The 19,813-nt window shown below is 39.0% G+C and overlaps 1 protein-coding gene across 2 annotated transcripts in view; it reads right to left on the reverse strand.

The window, feature by feature from the left end:
• Window positions 1–322: 322 nt before the first annotated feature.
• Window positions 323–19,813, reverse strand: part of LOC130426636 (protein phosphatase 1 regulatory subunit 29) — a 62,447-nt gene continuing 42,956 nt past the window's right edge. The window contains exon 3 of one of the 2 annotated variants that reach the window (XM_056753512.1): window positions 323–6,342. In XM_056753512.1, the coding sequence (XP_056609490.1) occupies window positions 3,426–6,110 (2,685 nt within the window). In that variant the 5' untranslated portion in view covers window positions 6,111–6,342 and the 3' untranslated portion in view covers window positions 323–3,425. Of the gene's footprint in view, window positions 6,343–13,477; window positions 13,630–19,813 lie in introns of those variants that run through there. The other variant, XR_008907208.1, reaches the window with a different exon arrangement.

Here is a 19,813-nt window from a genome sequence, read left to right on the forward strand (position 1 = left end):
AGTAATCCACTTTACGCTCGGTGTAATATTGCTGAAAGCTGACAATGATTAATGTCAAAGTATTTTCTCTTGGTACAACTAACTTCCTAAACCTAAGTATAGAGAAAGGGCCTCCAGCTGCTAATTAGCATTAGTTTGGGTGAAGAAGCAATAAGACCATGTAGTTTTTCCACTCTAAAAATATACCTCACTGTCATTTACAGTACGGAATAGGTCATGTGCCTGATCACAATGAGATGAAAAGAAATATAAATTCTAGCATGGCCGCCATAGAACATATCGTTCACCATTTACATGAAAGTAGACAAAGGAACTGTTGCCACATGATTAAATGTTGAATTTATAACATAAAATCATGTTGACAGTGAATCGTAAAGCAGGAAATTCATGAAACACTTCAGCAAAGGATTCAGAGTAAGAGACAAACATGCATTATTCAACTTCTGGAAATGAGCAGAAATAAAACTCTGACCCTAACCACTCACTGCCATCAAGTTAACATGGGAAGAAAATACCATTACCTTTAAAATTAATATTTTTAAAAAGCAAACGAATTAGTTAACAAACCTGTCCTTTGTTTGAGCTGGGTTGATTTGTCAAGCAAAGATTTATAGGCAAATTAAAGAAACAGCGAGTAGATTATAACCAAATAAAGCCAGTTGAAGACTATAATACAGGGAGTCATTAAGGTCTGATAATACAAAAGATCTTAGACCTTAACTTGAAATAAATAGGTTTGTTTGTTAAGACTGTACGAATGGGAAACATTAATTGAATGTGAAATAAGATTGTGAGATGGCCCTTGAGCAGGACAACAGAGAGAAGAAAATATTACTCCTCCAGCAAAGAACTATAAAGAAAACATTAACTATACATTTTCTTAAACAATTCAAATATAACAGAAAACCTCATAAAGGTGCCATGCCCACTGATTCCTTAATTCTCTCTTGTTAAGCCAACCTTCAGTTAATAGCAAAAATGAATGGCAAGCATTTGTACACGAGAGCATTTTTCTTTTCTCTTTACATTTGATGCTTTTGTAAATCAGAGGCACGATAAAAACCATATCTAAAAACACATACAGTATCTGGGCATCACATTGTTCTGTTATAAAAACAAACAGTCTTGATGGGGAGTGTGTGTTTCGTTCCTTAAGATCAATCCAAAGGGTTTTAAAATCCAGTTCAGTAAGGAGTGTGTCACAGTAAGCCTCCGGTAGCAGTCTTTCACGGGTCCATTTCAGTTTCCCCAGAACGGTTTGTCCAGTTAGGGTTCACTCTACTGTAAATGATCTGTATGTAATGTCAAAATACACTGTACTCAATGTGTTATAGCTGCTGCTGGTCCCTCGTATTTGAACCATCAAGATTCCTGTAAATTAGCATTCAACATTGTATCACCTGATTCCTGACTAAAACATCCATGTCAAACTAAATAAGATATCATGGACTGAAATCTTAAAAAAACCCACAAGGAGAGCGCAAAGTGACATCATGCCTGAGTGTATGTCTAATGTTGGCAGGCACTGTAATGTTTTTACAATAAAAACTTGATCTAATCTAGGGATATGATGGAACATGAACATGCATTTTACAATAAAAGCCCTCGATGAGATATGAACAGAATATGAACAAAAAAAGACAAAAACTTGAACGCTTGATTCCTGCAAACAATGGACCCTATTACTGAAGGCACAAAAATACCTGATGTGGAACACAGCGGTCCTTTAAAAACCCCATATGTAAAAGGATTTTCTCTTTTGAAAAAGGCTTCCCCGGTTGTCAAATCAAGCTAACCTGCTCATAACACAGTGCTGTGAACATCCTCAAAGGCATGAGGTCAAAGTTATGCCGTGTATTAAAGGAGGGATTTCAGATTTACATTTCATTACAAAGTAAACACCATTAATTCCATTTTATTTGCCTTTTGGATGCCCCAACTGTCATTTCAGACTTGTGAGAGGGCACTGAAAACGCATGTATATTTTCCCACAGTGCCACTAATCTAATTATTTGGTTTATTGGTCCATGAAACTGTAGGTTGAATGTGTTTGCTGAGAGATGAGGAGAGATTGATCTCTTTTAATCAAATTGGAGGTCTTTGCTGCTTATCCCACATCAGTAAATGATATAGCCTTGGTTAATTGCCAATTAGTTAGTCTAATCTAACCAGACACAAATTAAATTATGGCTAATAAAAGTGCTGCAGTTAATAATATTGGTAATTTTTACAATAAATCACAACATTAATATTACATTATGGTATAATATTTAAATCTATATTTAAATTGAAGTGCTATGTAGAGCATCAGAAGAAACTATATAAATTCTATATAAATTCTCATAAGAGACAAAATATGTATTCATTCAGGAAATTACTATATTATTATGAAAAATAAATAAGACCCAGCTATTAAAAAGACTCATATAGTTTCATTTTTAAACAGCCACAACTGAGTCTAGGTCATTTTGCATGTTTGGTGTCTCAGCTGTCAGCAACAGGCTTCCAAAAGCCAATTAATGAACTAAACAGATTGACCCTGGACCAAAAGAACCAAATACATAAACCTGTGCTGCCAACATTGTGCTCCTGCTGTGACACATGTGACAAGGTAACCTCTGATAAAATAATGCATGAGAGAGAGGACTGAGCTTCAAACCCATCTATGCCTTTTCACTGACCCTGATAAATCTAGACTATTTTCTCGAGCGCCCCATGCACTATTTATGCCCTTCTGCAGTGCCCTGCAAGCGGCTGCAAACACATCTGCCTATTCCAAAAGCTCCCCTGGGAGTTTCTTCTGTTTTTATTTTAAAATATTTTCTTTCCCTCTGTTCTATTTTTCACATTAGGATTGCTATTGAAATGTAAATTTGGCTGCCCTTCACATAGTTTGTGGAATACGGATGGGGGAGACTGTTTTTGACAGGTTTGAGGAAAATCAGCACATCGTTTTACCCTAAACACACATACACACATATACACTCATTTGCTTACTGGGACGTACAACAATGGCAAACAAATGTAATGCCTTGTGATTTGAGGGAGAGTATAAACAGATAGATCTCAGGCTAAGACTCATGGTGTTACTGTTGATGTGAACAATAAATTAGTTTATGAGTAAAACTTTGTTTAACACTGACATGCCATCTTCACTAATATGAAAACTATTCAATCTAAAATTAGACCTCTGTGAATGTGATCTGATGTTTTTAGTCTGTTATCAGGCTCTCTTACTCTCTTTCTGGCTCGCCGATGACTCATGCAGTACAAAATCAGATTAAAGCAACTTGTCCTCAAGCTCTGACATACACAACTTTATCTTGCACACTGCAGCTTTAACCGAACATCCTCGCTACAGTTGCACTTCCGGTTAATCAGGCAGTGAAGGAGACCTGCGATGTGTATCCGTGCAGTTCCGCACATTACAGCTTCTGCTGTGCTGACACACCCTTCCAGTAATCAAGGATGTCATGCAAGTCCTCCCCCTTGGCAAACTGGACTTTTTTACGCAGGGCGTTTCCCGCCGTGACGTAACAGGATTCTTCACGTGGGCCCTTTCGGTTGGGACGGAAGCGCTCCCAGATCCGCAATGTGCTCTCAGAGGAGTACTCTGGACTAGAGGAGTACCCAGAGTAATTTTGGTGTCTGGGAGAGAGCTGAGAGTAAGAGGCAGCGTCTCTTTTGGTGCGCGACAAAGGCTTCAGGAAAGAGACCCTCTGAGCCGGGGAGTCATGAGAGCCCTCGTAGTAAAGAGCGGGGACGGAGTGACGATGTTCCGCACAGTGGTAGTCAGGGTGCACCTCTAGGTGCTGCTGTAGGGCCATTCCATCTACAATATCGCCATCCATGTTACAGCCCCCACCTCCACCGCCGCATACTAATGGGATCCTCTCCAGGGGCTCACCACAACCCACAGGGCTGCCCTTGTCTGTATATTGGCAGGGGTCTGGGCTAAGAGGCTCTGGAACATCCAGGCTGTAAACACGACCTCCTTTCCCACTGGATGGGCGGCAGTGCCTCTTGGAATTGGAGACAATTACGGCCGCGTCCGCACTCATTTGTCTTTGAATGGGCCTTACTGCGGTCGCTGGGGGAGGAGGCCGGTATGGCGGTGACATAAAGCCGCCCCCTGTGATCCCAGGTCTTTCCGAAAGGGGAGCTGTGAAGGGAAGTGGAGGTGGAGCAGGGATTTTTGGGGATGGCAGGATTTGGCATGTATCATTGATGCTAATAGAAGTGGGAATGAGACCTCTGATCAAGGAGGAGCTGGAGGTAGGTGGGGGAGATGTGGGACCACTTGTTGTGGTAGAAGTGCTAGATGCTGCAACACAGTCCAATTTGAGTGCATCAATGCAGTTGTTGATTATCTGGTTGACTTTGTCCACTTCCATGGCAATGGTCGAAATCTCTGAAGCTGATCCTCGCCCGTCGTCGTCAGAATCATCACCCAGGTCACTTTCATCATCCTCCCTGAAGTCTTCCTCTCGCAAACTATGTACCACAGCTCCATCTCTCCCCCTGTCATCTCCAATAGCAGATGTCCTAATGTCCATGTAGTTTCCTTTAGTGGCCATGGCTTCAGAGAAGGCAGTAGCCATCTTTTCTACTTGAGGGATGGAGGACAGGCGTGACGAGCTAGTATTGGCCGATCCGTGGCCAAGCATGGCGGAGCTGGAAGAGGAGGACATGGCTAGTTTGCCATGGTGATGCTGATGATGGCTCTGCTCGTGGAGTTTTTGAACAGCTGCGGGATCGTTTGCAACCGCAGCTGCCACCTCTGGTCCGTAGCGCATTTCCAGTATGGTTTTCTTTACACAGATGGATTTCTCTTTCTCTTCTTGTCTACGGCGTCTTCGCAAGCAGTAGTAGACAAGGCCGAGCACAATGAGCATTCCAAAGAGGCAGCCCACTATGGTCATGATGTAATGAGTGGTGGTGGAAGGTGGGGGCATCAGGTCATCTGGGTTAGGAGCTCGGCTGGAAAAGTATAAACATGTATGGTTGTAACGCTGCGAGTTCCGTATGGAGGCCACACAAAATGTGTAATTGGTGTTTGGTTTAAGTTTATCGAGTGTGATCAGTTCCTTTTTATTCTTCAAGTTCATCACATCTGACACAAAGCTCTGATTGTACTGCACGAGGATGTACATTTTGCTGTACGGATTCGGAATCCGAATAAGAAGAGACGCAGAGGAGAGAGACACATGTTGCAGTTTGATGCTGGGGCTAAATGCATTTTCCGAAGAAGTTGTTGGCTGGAAGGGGTCCAATGTGTCAGGTTCCATGCCTGAGACTTCAGGGTCGGGTGGCAGGGAAGTCATGCCAGGAATCAGCGTCCCACCTCGGCACAATGAGAAGAGATAATAACGGGCACTGCGCCCACGACTTCCAACAGGACTTAGCAACGGATAACCATACAGCTCTCGTGGGGTCTCACATTGAAGGCGATCATAAGTGTGCGTGACATTATTAAAGGCCTCCAACCAGGTGAGAAAGCTGTAAAGCTCACAGCCGCAATGGAAAGGGTTTCCTGCAAGCTCACATCCCATCAGTCTGCCCAAAACTGTGAAGGTGGATGGGTCCAACCTGGCCAGTTTGTTCGATGACAGGTCCAGGTTGCTGAGACTGGGGCATTCCCAGAATGTATTAGTGGCAATGACCTCTATCAAGTTGTGCTGCAAGAAAAGACACTGCATGCGTCCCAGACCTCGCATCATGCCTTCAGTCAGGTTGGTAAGCTTGTTATATCCGAGTTGCAGCACCTGCAGATTTGCCTGACTTGCAAAAGCACCATCTTCGATGTAGGAGATCTCATTCTTGGTGAGATTGAGGTCAGTCAGGTTTGTGAAGCGACTCAGGGAGGTGAAAAAAATGGCTTTGATCTTGTTCTCATTAAGCCGCAAGTCATGTACTGTGTTGTTGATGTGCTGGGGGATTGTCTCATATGGTGGTTGGTTCTGGCTGCAGATTGCCAACCACACATAACCCTTATCCCCCTCGATGAGCCAGCAGTCACCTCTGACCAATGCTGGCTGGCATAAGATCAAGAAAAAGGAAAATAAGAGGAAAGTGGTACAGCGAGGGAGTGCAGTCAATTTACTCTTCATAATGGGAGATGAAGGACGGGGGTGTTTAAAAACAAAGTGGAAGCTGGATTTGTAAGTGAAAGTATGCAAAATATTCTTCACACATGGAGTTGTTCCTGGGCTGTCAAAGCTGTAGGGTTGTCATGGTTTTTCCTCATTTTCTCATTTCCCTTTCAGGTTTGATATAGCTGCAATGCTGCATGATGCATCTTTAACATTGAGTTTAAGTTGATGGACAGCTTTTCCGTCAAATCTGCAAATAGAAAGAGAATACATATGAGTGAAATCAAATACAAAAAGGATCAAACATTTATCTAATAAATAGTCAAATATGTTTAAACAACAGGGGAAAAGATCATAAAGTAATGTATAAGTGATCACATTTTACTGGGTAAAACAATAATTTTAGAATAGTCTGTAATAATGTTTGCCAGAGTATACGGAAAATGTTGTTTAAATTTTACATTTTTGAAATTGGTTAATTGAAATACAGAAACATGGCACATAATTAATATTCCACTTCAAGACTTAAAATGAGAAATCTCTAGATCATCTAAGTTTACTACGCACATACTGCAAGTCTTTTCATGTATACATGTGAGACCTCCTACATAAAACAGCAAAATAATTAGCATATGAATTTTCTTTTTCTACCCAAACCCCCCTGAAATTATTTTAGCCCCGCCAAGTTTTTACAAATCTGTTAACATTTCTTTTTTCTGATATTTGTTTCCAAAAATCTTCTTTTGTGTTCATCAGAACAAATGAATTAATACAGGTTTGGAACAACTGGAGGGTGAGTAACTGATGGCTCAATTTTTATTTTTGGGTGATTTGTCCCTTTAATTAATAGTTTAACCCCCATGGCTTTCATAGCTTTACTTGTCAAAATGTCAGTAGATGACTATTGGCCTTCCAGAATGGGCCTGTTTTTCTCAGCCTATCACTTATCTGTCAGGCTTCCATATAAAACTTGATGTGACATCCAGACATGGCAAACATCATCAATCAAGCAGTCATGCAAGGTTTCTGAATATCAGCCCGTCTAATCCCCACTGTATGTTGCTGAGGAAAATATCAAATGTGAAGAGGATAAAAATGAATTTGAATAAAATGCTAAATCTAAATGCAACCAAAAATACATTTTTAGAGAACCGCGCTCAGATCTTTACGGTATGCCAAACACTGCACTTTAACTCTAACACAGTTCAAACTGTACACGTACACACTGCACTAATACAACAATCTATCTGCTACCACTGAATACCATCCAATGCACATCCATAACATTAGCGTATCCAGTTTATGTATAATCTGCTGCACCTTCGCATATTATTGTATTTTGTAAATAATGCAGAATGTGTACTGTATGGTGTATTATGTGTATTGATAACTGTAAGTATGTCTAATAGTACACTGTGTGTACTAAGTATATGTATGTGTTCATTGCACAATGTCATCTGTATAAGTCTGTATGTAAATAGTTCTGCCTATATGTAAATTATTTCTGCACTTTCCGGAGCACACTCTCAAGAATTTCACTCACCAAGGCAGTTGTGCTGTGATGATGTGACAATAAAAGTGATTTGATTCGATCTGTTGCTTGGTCCACATTCCGCATGAGTCTTACAGTAGCTTTTCTTCTGAGTAGCTTCAGTACACACTAAAGTTACAGGAATAAATGATTTAATCCAAGGATTCAACTGTACTGTATATAACTTTGAAAAATTCTTCACAACAATCTTCAGTGGCCTCAAAATAAAATCCTGGTTGTAAAATCGGTCAGAGCAAGTCCGCTAATAAACCCAACCCTGCTATGAAGGCCAAGGTTGTGAAACAATTCTTTGACACATTTCCTGTAGCTCAAAAATCCCATGCCTTGCTCTATATCCCCCTTTAAACTGCCTACAGTATATTTTCTCTTTGTTTGTCTTTTATATGAACCGAGTCTCATCATTCTGCTTTGTTTTTTTCTTCCACACACTCAATTTGTTACATAAAAGCTTACTGGAATTTATTCTGTTATAAAAACCCATGCTAAGAATAATTAGAGATCATCTGCCATTGTTTTTAGATCACACCAAGTCTCAGTGCAGCGAGTGCCAAATATTACTAAAACAATGAGAATTTAAATGAAATGTGAAATCACAATCACAGAGCACAGTGCTAAAACAGGCAACATTGGCAGTCTGAACATGTCTATCTTGATGCCTCTCCATTTTTTCTCACTTGCTCCTCTCATTTGCTCTCTTCCTCAGCCCACCAGAGATGTGATCTGCTTTGGTGCTCCACATAGCGAAGCCCAAAGGAAGCTTTAATTAGGGCTGGGGCTAAGACACGGAGGTGCATCCCAATGAGAGAGCAGATCAAGTGAAGCGAGAGAGAGAGGCTGAAATAAATAAAGCCCTATAGCATAACCTCAGTAGGCTAAAAAGTGTTTGTTTATTTCAGACTTAATGCCTTTACACCTTGAGATATTGATTGATCGGACACAAAGTGTTTTTCTCCTGTATTCATTATTTCATGCAGTAGTCAGAGCAACAGACAGATTGGCACCTGGGCTAAACTTGGAAGGAGCTGTTGCCGTGAATGCCAACGACGAATTGGTGTCTCTCCAACGCAATTACCTAATTAGTTATAAAGAGATTACTCTAAATCCAAATGACATTTTTGTACACAGAATGGGTCTTAATTTAAGTACAGGTAGGTACATTTTATATCAGTCATTCAATCTGCCAGCCAAATCTTTGAGTGAATCCTAACAGGGTCTGAGTGGGCGGTTTGCTACATGGAAGAATCACCGTGTGTACGTGTGGGACCATATGTGCCTTGTTTTTACTTGATATTCCCCTATAAAATAAGGCACTGTTCGATAATGTATGTACCGCGTGGGCACAGAACATCAAACACCCTGCCATCATTTTGCTTTGTGTGGCTAAATCCCACATCTCCAGAGTACACATTAAAACATATTAAAAGATACAATATGTACGCCTTCCAATATCTCACGCAAGTGCGCTTTATATTTCCACCGAGTTTTGACTTTTCTCAAGCTCAAGTGAGAAAATGTGAGGAGGAGGAGAGAAGGCAAGAAAATATGGGAATGTATAAAGATTTGGCAACGGTTATGTTTGTTGAGGTCTATAGTGCTGGTAGGAGAGCTGGAGGAATGTGATGTTGACATTTTAACCCTGTCTTAACCATGTCCTCATTGCTGCCGACTAGAACAGCACTGAGAGCAGTTGTTTTACAGACGGCACACCGACATGCCATCGTCTCATTGTCTCCGGTGACAGGTAACCGTGACAGCGTTAAGACTTATGCAGGGGGGCGGGCTGGCCGTGCTTTTCTTTCGTACTATTTTGGAGCAATGTCAGGCAGTGTGAGGTGATGCGAGGAAGTTTGAGCGATCTGAGGAAGTAACAAGTGACAGGAGGCAGTTTGAAGCCATGTGAGGCAGAGTGACAAGACCGAAGCGACGCGTGAATGTGAGGCAATGTAAGGTTTGAAGGAGCGTGAGGTGCCCGTTTAATGAAATACTTCACCCAAGACCGAAGTCTCTGTTATTCTTTGTGTCCCATAACAGCTGAAAATAATATTGCGTAATGAATAGTATGTTAAAAAAAAGCTGTACGTGAGAAATACCCAGATGGTCTACTGCTTCCCTAGAGATTCTAAATATGCATTAGATAAAGTCTATTCCATTCAATGAGGCCTCGAGAGCAGACAGATCTTTTCAAACATGATGTAAATTCCAAGAAATATATTCCCTATATTTATATTGTATACGGTTTATTAAATTTTTCAACAACACCTGTTTTTTTTTGCTGTGCTGTTAACAGATCAGGTCAAAGAACAGATCACATCACAAGGATAACGTAGCATGAGGTAGTTCGATTATGACAAAAATTGAAATAAAAATGATTTTGCCCAATGTTCAGATCATGTCGATAACTAGATCAATTATTTTACCTCACTACATTACAAAGCATATATCATACTTTTTACTTCACTCCAAAATTTTCAAGAATCACTTTTTTTTATTTAAGTACAAGCTCAAATCTAGTATGTGTACTTATGATATTTTACTTAAGTATTTTTACTTTTTCATTTTAAAAGTGGGAAAATTTTTGATATTTAAAGGTAATTCTATTCTGTATTTATGAAATGTAGTGAAGTAAAAGTATGACATATGCTTTATAACTAAAAACTTTAAAAACTAAAAAACTAAAATGATCTCAAAGCACAGATACTTGAAATATGAACAGTACTTAAATAAAAGTAAAAATCTTGAATTACTGTCCACCTCTGATAAATTGAATTTATACAAAAAATATATAAAATAGAAACGCATAAATTCAAATAAATAACAAAATAATAAAAGAAATTAAACAATTTGTGCAAAAAGTAATGGCCTTATCTAATTTGTTGTCATTATTGTTAGAAGCCACAATTGAAAATGAATCATACTGTCACAGTTTGCGATCCAGTAGTGACTTTATCTTCATCAAAACACTGGAGGAGATAATTTAATGAATAGGCTACCTGTCTGGATAAATTCAATACAATCCTCACTTAAATTCTTAATAAAGAGTGCCAGCTCGCGGATCATTTTCCACTTACTCAGATGGGTTTTGGTGAATCAAAGTAAAATGACTGTCCACCAAATGAAAACCTGAGTAAATTATCATAGATTTATTGTCTGAACTATATCTTCAAGCAATGAATGTGAGGTGAGCTGGCGTAATATAAGAACATCTGAAGTAAAATGAGTCACTTTGATGCAAAATGAGGTGCTGAGAATGAACACAATGCAGTCTTAGGTGTTTTTAGGAAGGCTGAATCCATGTGAGACGGAGTACCATGATGTGAGACACTGTGAAGCAATGTGAGGCATAGTGAGGTGTTTTGAGACCCGTGTGAGGTGGCGTGATTCATCAGGTTTGTTTGCCTGTGGTGAAGCAGAGCTCAGCCAATACAGCTTAACATCTGCAGTAGGAGTTATGCCAAGCCTCTAACAAACCCACAGGGAGCATATGTTTGTGTAACACACCTGCTGCTGGAGCCTCTCACGACATCGCTATACACATAGCTGGGCTTTAGGGCTGTCAGTTACACACGCAGCATAAGGGACAATCTACACATATACACATACCGTGTTTAGTGAGTATTAGCATTAGCGTGCTGAGGGGGAATCAGCAAAAAATGTGGAAAGCACTAAAAATAAATTGCACCCACACACTGTCTGTGTTGCTTTAGCACTCGATTCGCAAAAGAATGATACAAATCAATTTATTGCGCAAACTGTTTGAAGAATGTGGCAGACTACCGTGACCTGACGTACTTTACTGTACAGCATCACTGCAAAACTACAAACCAAGCTCTGAATCGGCTCACAATGGATGTGCATACAGATATGATAATGTTCTTAATCATTTGACCATCCACAAAATGCACACAAACATCAAGTGAAATTCCCTTTACTGGATGTTTACTGAACCACTTGCGCTAAAAGTGTGATGTTAATTGTGTTATGGTATTTTAACCAATTTATTCAGGAATCTTTTCCCTCTTTTACATAGAAAGGAAAATAATGAAACAAAAAAGAGACAATTGCTTACTTTAAATGTTTCCCTCTGAAGTGCTGTAACTGGATGAAAAATAAGCTGTTTTTTTAAGTTTATTGTGAACTTACTTTGTGCAAAAATGTGTGAGAGGACTGATAATGTCAATGTATGATTATGTCTAGACAGACATATATTGTATATAGATTTATTCTTTCTTGTAAAGACCCTCAGGCTGACCAACACCCAGTGACTCTGAGTCTCTCTTAGTTAATGCTTGTATGCCCCCAGAGACAAAGTAAAGAACACAGTGAGAAATACACAAAGAAAGAGAGTCACAGAGTGAAAAAAGCTGCCCGGGCTTTGATCTGAGGGTGAAGTTCAGGCTGTGTAAGCGAAGTTCAACCTTCCCGTGGGGTGTGGGGAATGTATGCTGTTCAAGACTAAAAGTGCTAACAGCTACACTCTGGTAAACAAGACACGACCCTTTTCTTCTGCTTCGTCAAAGCACCTCGACAAGAAACGTTTCTTGACACACACACACTTACATAAACTCCCACTACAATAAAATGGTGAGGCACGGTGCTTTTCTCCTCAGCAAGGAGGTCTGCACTCTCTTTTCTTATTAGAGAAGCTTGATCACTGTACATTCTGATTTGTTCTATGTTTTATGTTATGGGAAGTGCATTTGCCAAAAATTATGAACAAATTAACAACGGGTAGTTTGCCCAAAATTTTGGTCATCATTTACCCACTCTGAATTCAGTTCAATACCTGCATGACTTTTTAATCTAAATACAGAACGGAACATTTTTACGAATGTTGAAGCTGCGTTTTATGTCCTATCAAGACAAAAAGTGACAATTTAAATCTTTGAAAAACACTCATAAACATTTAAATCAAGTTGAGGATAAGGAAACAATCATAAAAATTTTTGCTTTTGGGTGAACTGTCTGTTGAAGTCGGGCACACCCACAAATGAAGCTTAAAAAAAACTATTTTCTGTATTTATGCAAGAAAATCTTTGTACACAGCTGTTTTTTGTGACTGACCTTATCGCATTTGCATTAGGAGTTTCCCCATGAGTATAGGAGTCTACAGGAGTTCTTCAGACCCAAACTTTATGGGTATTAAAAAGAATCACGCACCGTGATTTACTGAGGTTTATGCTCATCTTTGTACTGTTATTTGTGGCTTTATTTAAGGGTAAAAAAAGCAGACATTTTCTGCAGAACACAAAAGATCATCAGTTCTACCCATTGCGCGACTTGCAACGGTTTTGTGTCCATACAATAGAAGTGAATGGGTACCACCGTTGTTCGGTTCCCAACATTCTTCAAAATATCTTATTTTGTGTTCTGCAGAGTCATACAGCTATGAAATGACAAGAGGGTGAGTGAATGATGAATTTTCATTTTTGGGTTAACAATCACTTTATGCTCAGTCCAGCAGTTCAGAATGTTTTATATCTGTTTTATGTGGCTCTTGCTCTGTTACCACAAGAAAAATAACAAACTGCGAAATCTGGGGCTTGGCGGACCCATGCTTTTTTAGTGTTATAAAGATGTCTGATTCAGCTCCAGAAACAAGGTGAACAAGCTTCTATGTTTGACCATCTGCGCTTACAGTTACAGCCATAAAAACATATACAAAAACAGCATGCACATGGAGCATGTCTGAGGATGCTAAGCAATAAACCATGTCTATCTCTGGCAGTAAGGTGCTGTTCATGGGACAACCGCCCATCCTGAGCAGACAACCCCATCTGTTGAGAGGGTTGGCATAGCAGTGGAATCCAGACACCAGGGATCCGACTGGAGCTGCACTCGCTGCCTCACGGGAGAGCTTGAAGTGAGCAGATAGGGGATGGAAATGAGGGCTACATGTCCCATCACGCCTTGCTAGAAGCCAACTTGCATGACCCAGTTTCAAGAGTCTCGGGTGTCCGCGGGGAGAGACGAGGAATGTCCCAAATCCTGCATTTAACGACACCAGAGAGTATTTAACACACATTCCTGCCCTTCACATGCAATTTATAACACATGTCGCATACTCCTGCCCTGCAATTCTTCTGTCTTACACACCTTGAATAGCACTTTAGTCACTTACAGGTTCTCTTAATCCTTGCATACTCTGTCCGCTAGGCAGTATTTAACATGAACTTCACGAATTGATTTGATACAGAAGGACTTCGGATTCTCTGTAACTCATAGCCAAGCTGCATGAGCAGTTTGGCTTACATAATTTATCCCCCAGTGCCTGAGGGTGAGAGTGACAGCAAATGTTCACATTTCAACATTCACAAACCCTTTCCAGGGCAGTGAGTACAGTTACGTACAGTATGAATTACATCACACTTTTAATGGTGACTTGTCTTGCTTGTGTCGTGCTTTGGCACTTTGAGCCTCATGGCTAATGCTGAAGCTATGAGTTTAAAACCAACATAAATCAGAATATCAGAAACATGTGAGTGGGCTCTTTTCAATCACAGCACTTCAGTTTTGCATCAGCAAGCCCCAAAAACATATTCAGGAAATACATTGTGTGTACATTGTGCACACAAAGCTCTGACCGCATGCACATAGATGAGAAAATGAACATAATGCTCTTCAAACAAGACAGAAACATAGAGAGACGGATAGTGAGAAACAGGTTATTCCCTGTGCAGTGACTACAAGACATAGTTAATATTAGCAGTGCAATTTTCACTCAATTCTCAAAATAAAGAGATGATTATATAATAAAAAGAAATAACACTCAATCCTTAAGGAACATTACAATTCTCTCTTTTTAAGGAAAATAGATTTCATTACAAATCTATTCAGATCTCTTATAAAATACAAATACTCTCTATTCTGTTAATCTTATAATCCATGCAGAGCAGTGTTGACCCCAGAAGATGATCACAAAGATTCACAGTTCCACCGCTTTGCACCGCCTGTGCTTTGATCATCGCATATGTGTATGCATGAATGTTTCCTGAGGGTTTACCTTGTGCTTTTACATAAAATATACCATCGTGTTTCCAAATGTTCTCACAATCAAGTGTGTTTGCTGATGTCTTTTACTGCATGTACTGGCGTGGTCGTTCTGGCCTGTCTTGTTAGCTGTGGAGCGGTGTGACAGGGTTAGGACACAGAGCAGCCAGGCTGTCTTAAGGCTCCGCTGCAGGAGAGCAAAATATATGTCACTGTCAAAGAGCAGGACAGCCTCTCACTGCTACTTTCTCCTCATATGCTGCAGCACTTTCAGCCAAACAAGCAAACAATCTAACTGCATAATACCTTCCAAACCAATACAAACGTCAGAGTACTTAACACAGCCTAGAGACTTCTTATATGACTATAAAATCATGGAAAGGAGGGACTGCATTGCGATGTATCACTGCACCACTGAAGCGCATGCCTTTAAATAGCTCCACATATATGTAGATAATTATACAGTATATCATATATAACAGCTACATTGTCTTTAAGGGAGGCTTGTAAGAGGAATTGTCTTGTAAGTTAATATCCTGCAATTACACAAACGTATGTAAAAAGAAACGTTTCACATAAATGAGCGCTTGCATTGAGATCAGGACCACGGACAGCGACAAAGACCTTTATACAGTGAGAATACACAAGCCTCTCTTTATGTCTTAACACTGTTTTACCAACACCAATGATATGATCATTTGTGCAGAAATATAAGCTCTAACATAATTGACTTGTTATTAAGATATACCTCATCGGACACACTTTAAAGCAATGATTCAAATCCAATAAAAGTAACAGAACTGTAAATGCAACTGCATAAAAATCATTGCAGATGTCCCAAGTTCAGATCAGCTTATTTGTATCCAGACCGAATGAGAAGTAATTAAAAGGTTATAATAAGGCTGTTCACTCAAAAATCCCAAAAATGACCCTGGACCACAAAACAAGTCATGAGGTTAAATCAGAAAGCTGAATAACTTTTCCATTGATGTATGATTTGTAAGGATAGGACAATATTTTGCTGAGATACAATTATTTGAAAATCTGGAATCTGAGGGTGCAAAAAAATATATATATTGAGAAAATCGACTTTAAAGTTGTCCATCAGAGGCACTGTGGCAGGCCGTTGCTAATAGACTTGATTTAACCCTCTATATTGTCTTACTGCTGTTTTGACATTGTGAAGAGTAAATGAACAAGAGTAGATGAACCTAAAAGCAGAAATTCTAAACTTGAGAATTAATCATTTTGACTCACACAATGTATTGTAAAAATTGTCCGTAGGGTGTGAGTGCGTGAGTGAATGAGTGAGTGTGTGTGCCCTGCGATGGGTTGGCACTCCATCCGATGCCCGATGACTCCTGAGATAGGCACAGGCTCCCCGTGACCCGAGGTAGTTCGGATAAGTGGTAGAAAATGGAATGGAATGGAACAATGTATTGTTGGCTATTGCTACAAATATATCTGTGCTACTTATGTTTTGTGTTCCAGAGTCACACATATAAGGAAATTACTAACTGTCCTTTGGCTGTTCTTTTTCTACACAATGATAAAGAATGGTGAGAAAATGTACTTGGGTTGAAGGGTTCAGTGAATAAAACATTATATTACATACAAAGTTATATGATTTCAGAAAAAAATGATGTATAATTTACTTAGAATATATGTGATAAGTTATATTTAATAATATAAATATATAAATAATATAAAATAACATTGTTAACAATCTGTTTTAGATTTTTTTTGCTGTCACACCCTTGCATTTACGGTATTTCTCAACTACCCACTTCTTTCCATTTATAAGCTTGACAGCTGGTACCCATCAACTTTCATTCAAACTTTTACTTTGATGGAATAAATAAAGTTATACTCATTTGAAATAACCATAGAATGAGTATTCCTTATTCCCTTATATTCATTTTTGAGTGAAATATCCCTTTAAGATGTGGGACTTCTGACAAGGGACATTGGTTTCCGATACATCCCCTAAAGCTCACAGCTGATTAAATTAACAGAAACGTCCAGTGAAAATCTATTATTATAATACCTGTGCTCTCCCGGGGCACTGTTTCACATGTTCAGAGTGGGCCGAGTGACTGCGTGAAGGGACATTTATACAGGCAGGAAAAAAACAACGAGAGGATGCTTCTAAAAGTCATAATGATGAGATGGTGGGAAGCCGAAAAGTTGAAAGAGAGCCAGATTCCATTATCATTCTTTATGATTATTGTCCCTTCTTGCTTTTTTCATTATTTACTCAGACTGTTGTTCGCTCTATTCAATCTATTGTCTGCAGCAAATTCGTTTTAGCTTTGGCAATACAAATTGAATTGTGGGAGAGAAAAAGATGGAAAGAAACAGCCTGAATGATAGAAGAAGGTGCACAAGCCCCCTCCCATCATGCTCTGCCTCACTAAGTGATTACTGACCAGAATGTTAATGAGGAATGAAGGGGTGAGTCACCACACTTCTCTGCTGAAGCACACAAAAATGAGATAGCGCACACATTTTCAGCAACAAACTCTCACATGCCAACAGGTTCTCCCCACGCTGCTGAAATATTGGGAAAGCTATGATGAAGTACAGCATGATGGAACACCGCCTATTTGTCATGATTTAAATAATCCGTTTAGTTCTAGTCAATATTCTGCAGTGCCGCAACACTCAAATACACTCATTCACACATATGTCTATATGTATATGTATACACATGAAAACATATGCATATATGTATTCACATAAAAACAAATATAGAGTACATGCATACTGTACTGTACACAAATGTACATAAATAGAATGGGGTCCAATAGTCAGAAACAAATACATAGAAACATTTGCGTGTTCCATAAACATTCCTGCAGCTCTCTGCATCGCTATTGACTTCTTTTGTTTATTGCCTTGACATCTTTAGAATCCTCTTCTTCCCAAGTCTCAATCTCTTTCTCCTCCTCCATTCTCCCTGAATTCTCTCTCTGTCTTCCCCCGAGGCCCATGGCCTCCTCTGATAATGATGGTTCTTATTAATTCTCTTTTTAGTGGTGTATCAGATTGGCAATATTCCAGAGGGAGAGCTGAGAGATATGTGCTGACTTAGATAGATCGACAGGTATAAGTGGGCGGTTCCAGCACTCTATTCGTCAAAAGTACATATGGACCCACACACACATACACACACGCTGCTACCTGCCACAGAGGGCCAAGCCAGAGACATTCAAGCACAATGGGAAATACCTCACTAATCTGTCTGCCTGACACACATCACAACTGAGTGTGCACTGAGCAGCCCAATGCTCCCTCACTTGAGTGGTTATTTTTACAACATGCATAGGCTGATAGCAAGGCCAGAGTTACTAATGGTGTATTGAAAATGATGACAGTCAGTGATAGACGACACCAGGACAAAAACAGACAGTCAAACATTATGTGAGGGGTAATATATTCATTTGTAGGCTGTAGAAGGAAACCTGACGGGGTGATCAGGACTCCATTGTGAAGCTTATGATTCAACTATATACAGCAGTCGCATTAAAACAATTATTTTGTTCACTGCAATGAAAAACATTGTTCGATGTATTTAAAAAAGATCATTATTAAATATTATTACACGGCTCGTTGGAATGCTTGATTCTGATTGGGCATTATTCCCAGATAACAACCCCTCATAACTAATAACGCAAGGTAACCAGGATGCAGCAAATCATTTTGACAGGTTCTTTTGACAAATTAAATATAAATGTCTTTTAATAACATATCTGACATTATATTTACACATGTTTAAGGGTCAATGACGTGTTTTGTGTCCAAATTCATTATTTTCCTAAAAAGAATTTGAATAAATACATGTCATATATCAAATGGATCTACAATATGTCCTTTATAAGAAACCCTTTTCATTTTATTGAAATTCAATAGATTTTTTGAGTTTTGGTGTATGAAAGACCAAAAATGTCAGGTGGTGCGACCGTCCGAACATACAAACAGAGAACAAAACTGAGAAATAAATGTTAATTTTCTCAATAAAATTCTTAATAAAATATTTTAGCATGATTTTATGTTAAATTTCTTATATATGAGGGGAAAAATACTCACTGCTAATTACATTAAATGTATATTATTTTAAATTAATATATGGTCGCACCACCTGACATTTTCTTATTTGTCATTGACCCTTAAATCTTATTGCCTGTTCGTGACATTTGAATGTCGTTTCCTACTGTAAAACCTTTTTTTCCTTGTGGAAGGTCCGCTTTCGGTAAAAATGTGCTGATAAATTATTTCAAATTCACATTTCATGTGGCAAGCAGCCGTGTAATAAGAGGGATAATGTACAAGCAGCAGGCTGTTATCGCAGAATAAGCCCTATCGCGTCAGGTCCTGACCACACTGTGGGTTAGGGCTTATATCTATCATTAATAAAAATTACTGTATAAATATATAAATCCATGTTGCATAGTTGTGTTTGAAGTGTAAACTAAAGTGCAGCATTGGGAAGATTTTACACAAGGACAAAGCTTATTAAGTCAAGGCCCAGGAGAATGACTACAACACATTACCACAAGAGAGTGAACAAATATTAATAACAAATAAAACAATTGTCAATGTATGCTTAATTTCCCTTGAGCTTGTTCCTTTTCTATGCATTTGTGGTAGTCTATATTAGAATAAAACCCAGATTTCATTAAATTCTGTAGTTAGATTTTTGGCCAAATAAGTTTGTCCAATAAATAGATGAAATGCTTATTGTTTTGTCCATATTGTACCAAACACCTCATATTTTGAAGGTTTAATCTAACCTGAGGGGGGATTTATAGCAAATATTGTTTAAAATGCTCCCCTGGAAACCCCTTGTGGCCACAACAATATATTGAAGAGTTTATTTGCATATATATATATATATATATATACACACGCACACACTGTATACTGTATATATACACATACACACACACAAATATAATCATACCAATCAGAATCAAGTATTTAAAATCTTTAACTAGAACAATTATGTTCTTTCTGATTTTTAAACTAAGTGAAACTGAAAAAGAGATAATGGAAGATTCCTAAAAAATAACTCTAAAGGTGTTTAAAGCTCAGACTGATCTGACTTTTAGAAGAAGTTAAGGGATCAGGTGCAGTGTGGGCCATCTGGTTTAGCAGTACTGCCATGAGGGCAGATTGGAGT

This window comes from Triplophysa dalaica, chromosome 7 (genome assembly GCF_015846415.1).
Source record: "Triplophysa dalaica isolate WHDGS20190420 chromosome 7, ASM1584641v1, whole genome shotgun sequence".
Classification (NCBI taxonomy): domain Eukaryota; kingdom Metazoa; phylum Chordata; class Actinopteri; order Cypriniformes; family Nemacheilidae; genus Triplophysa; species Triplophysa dalaica.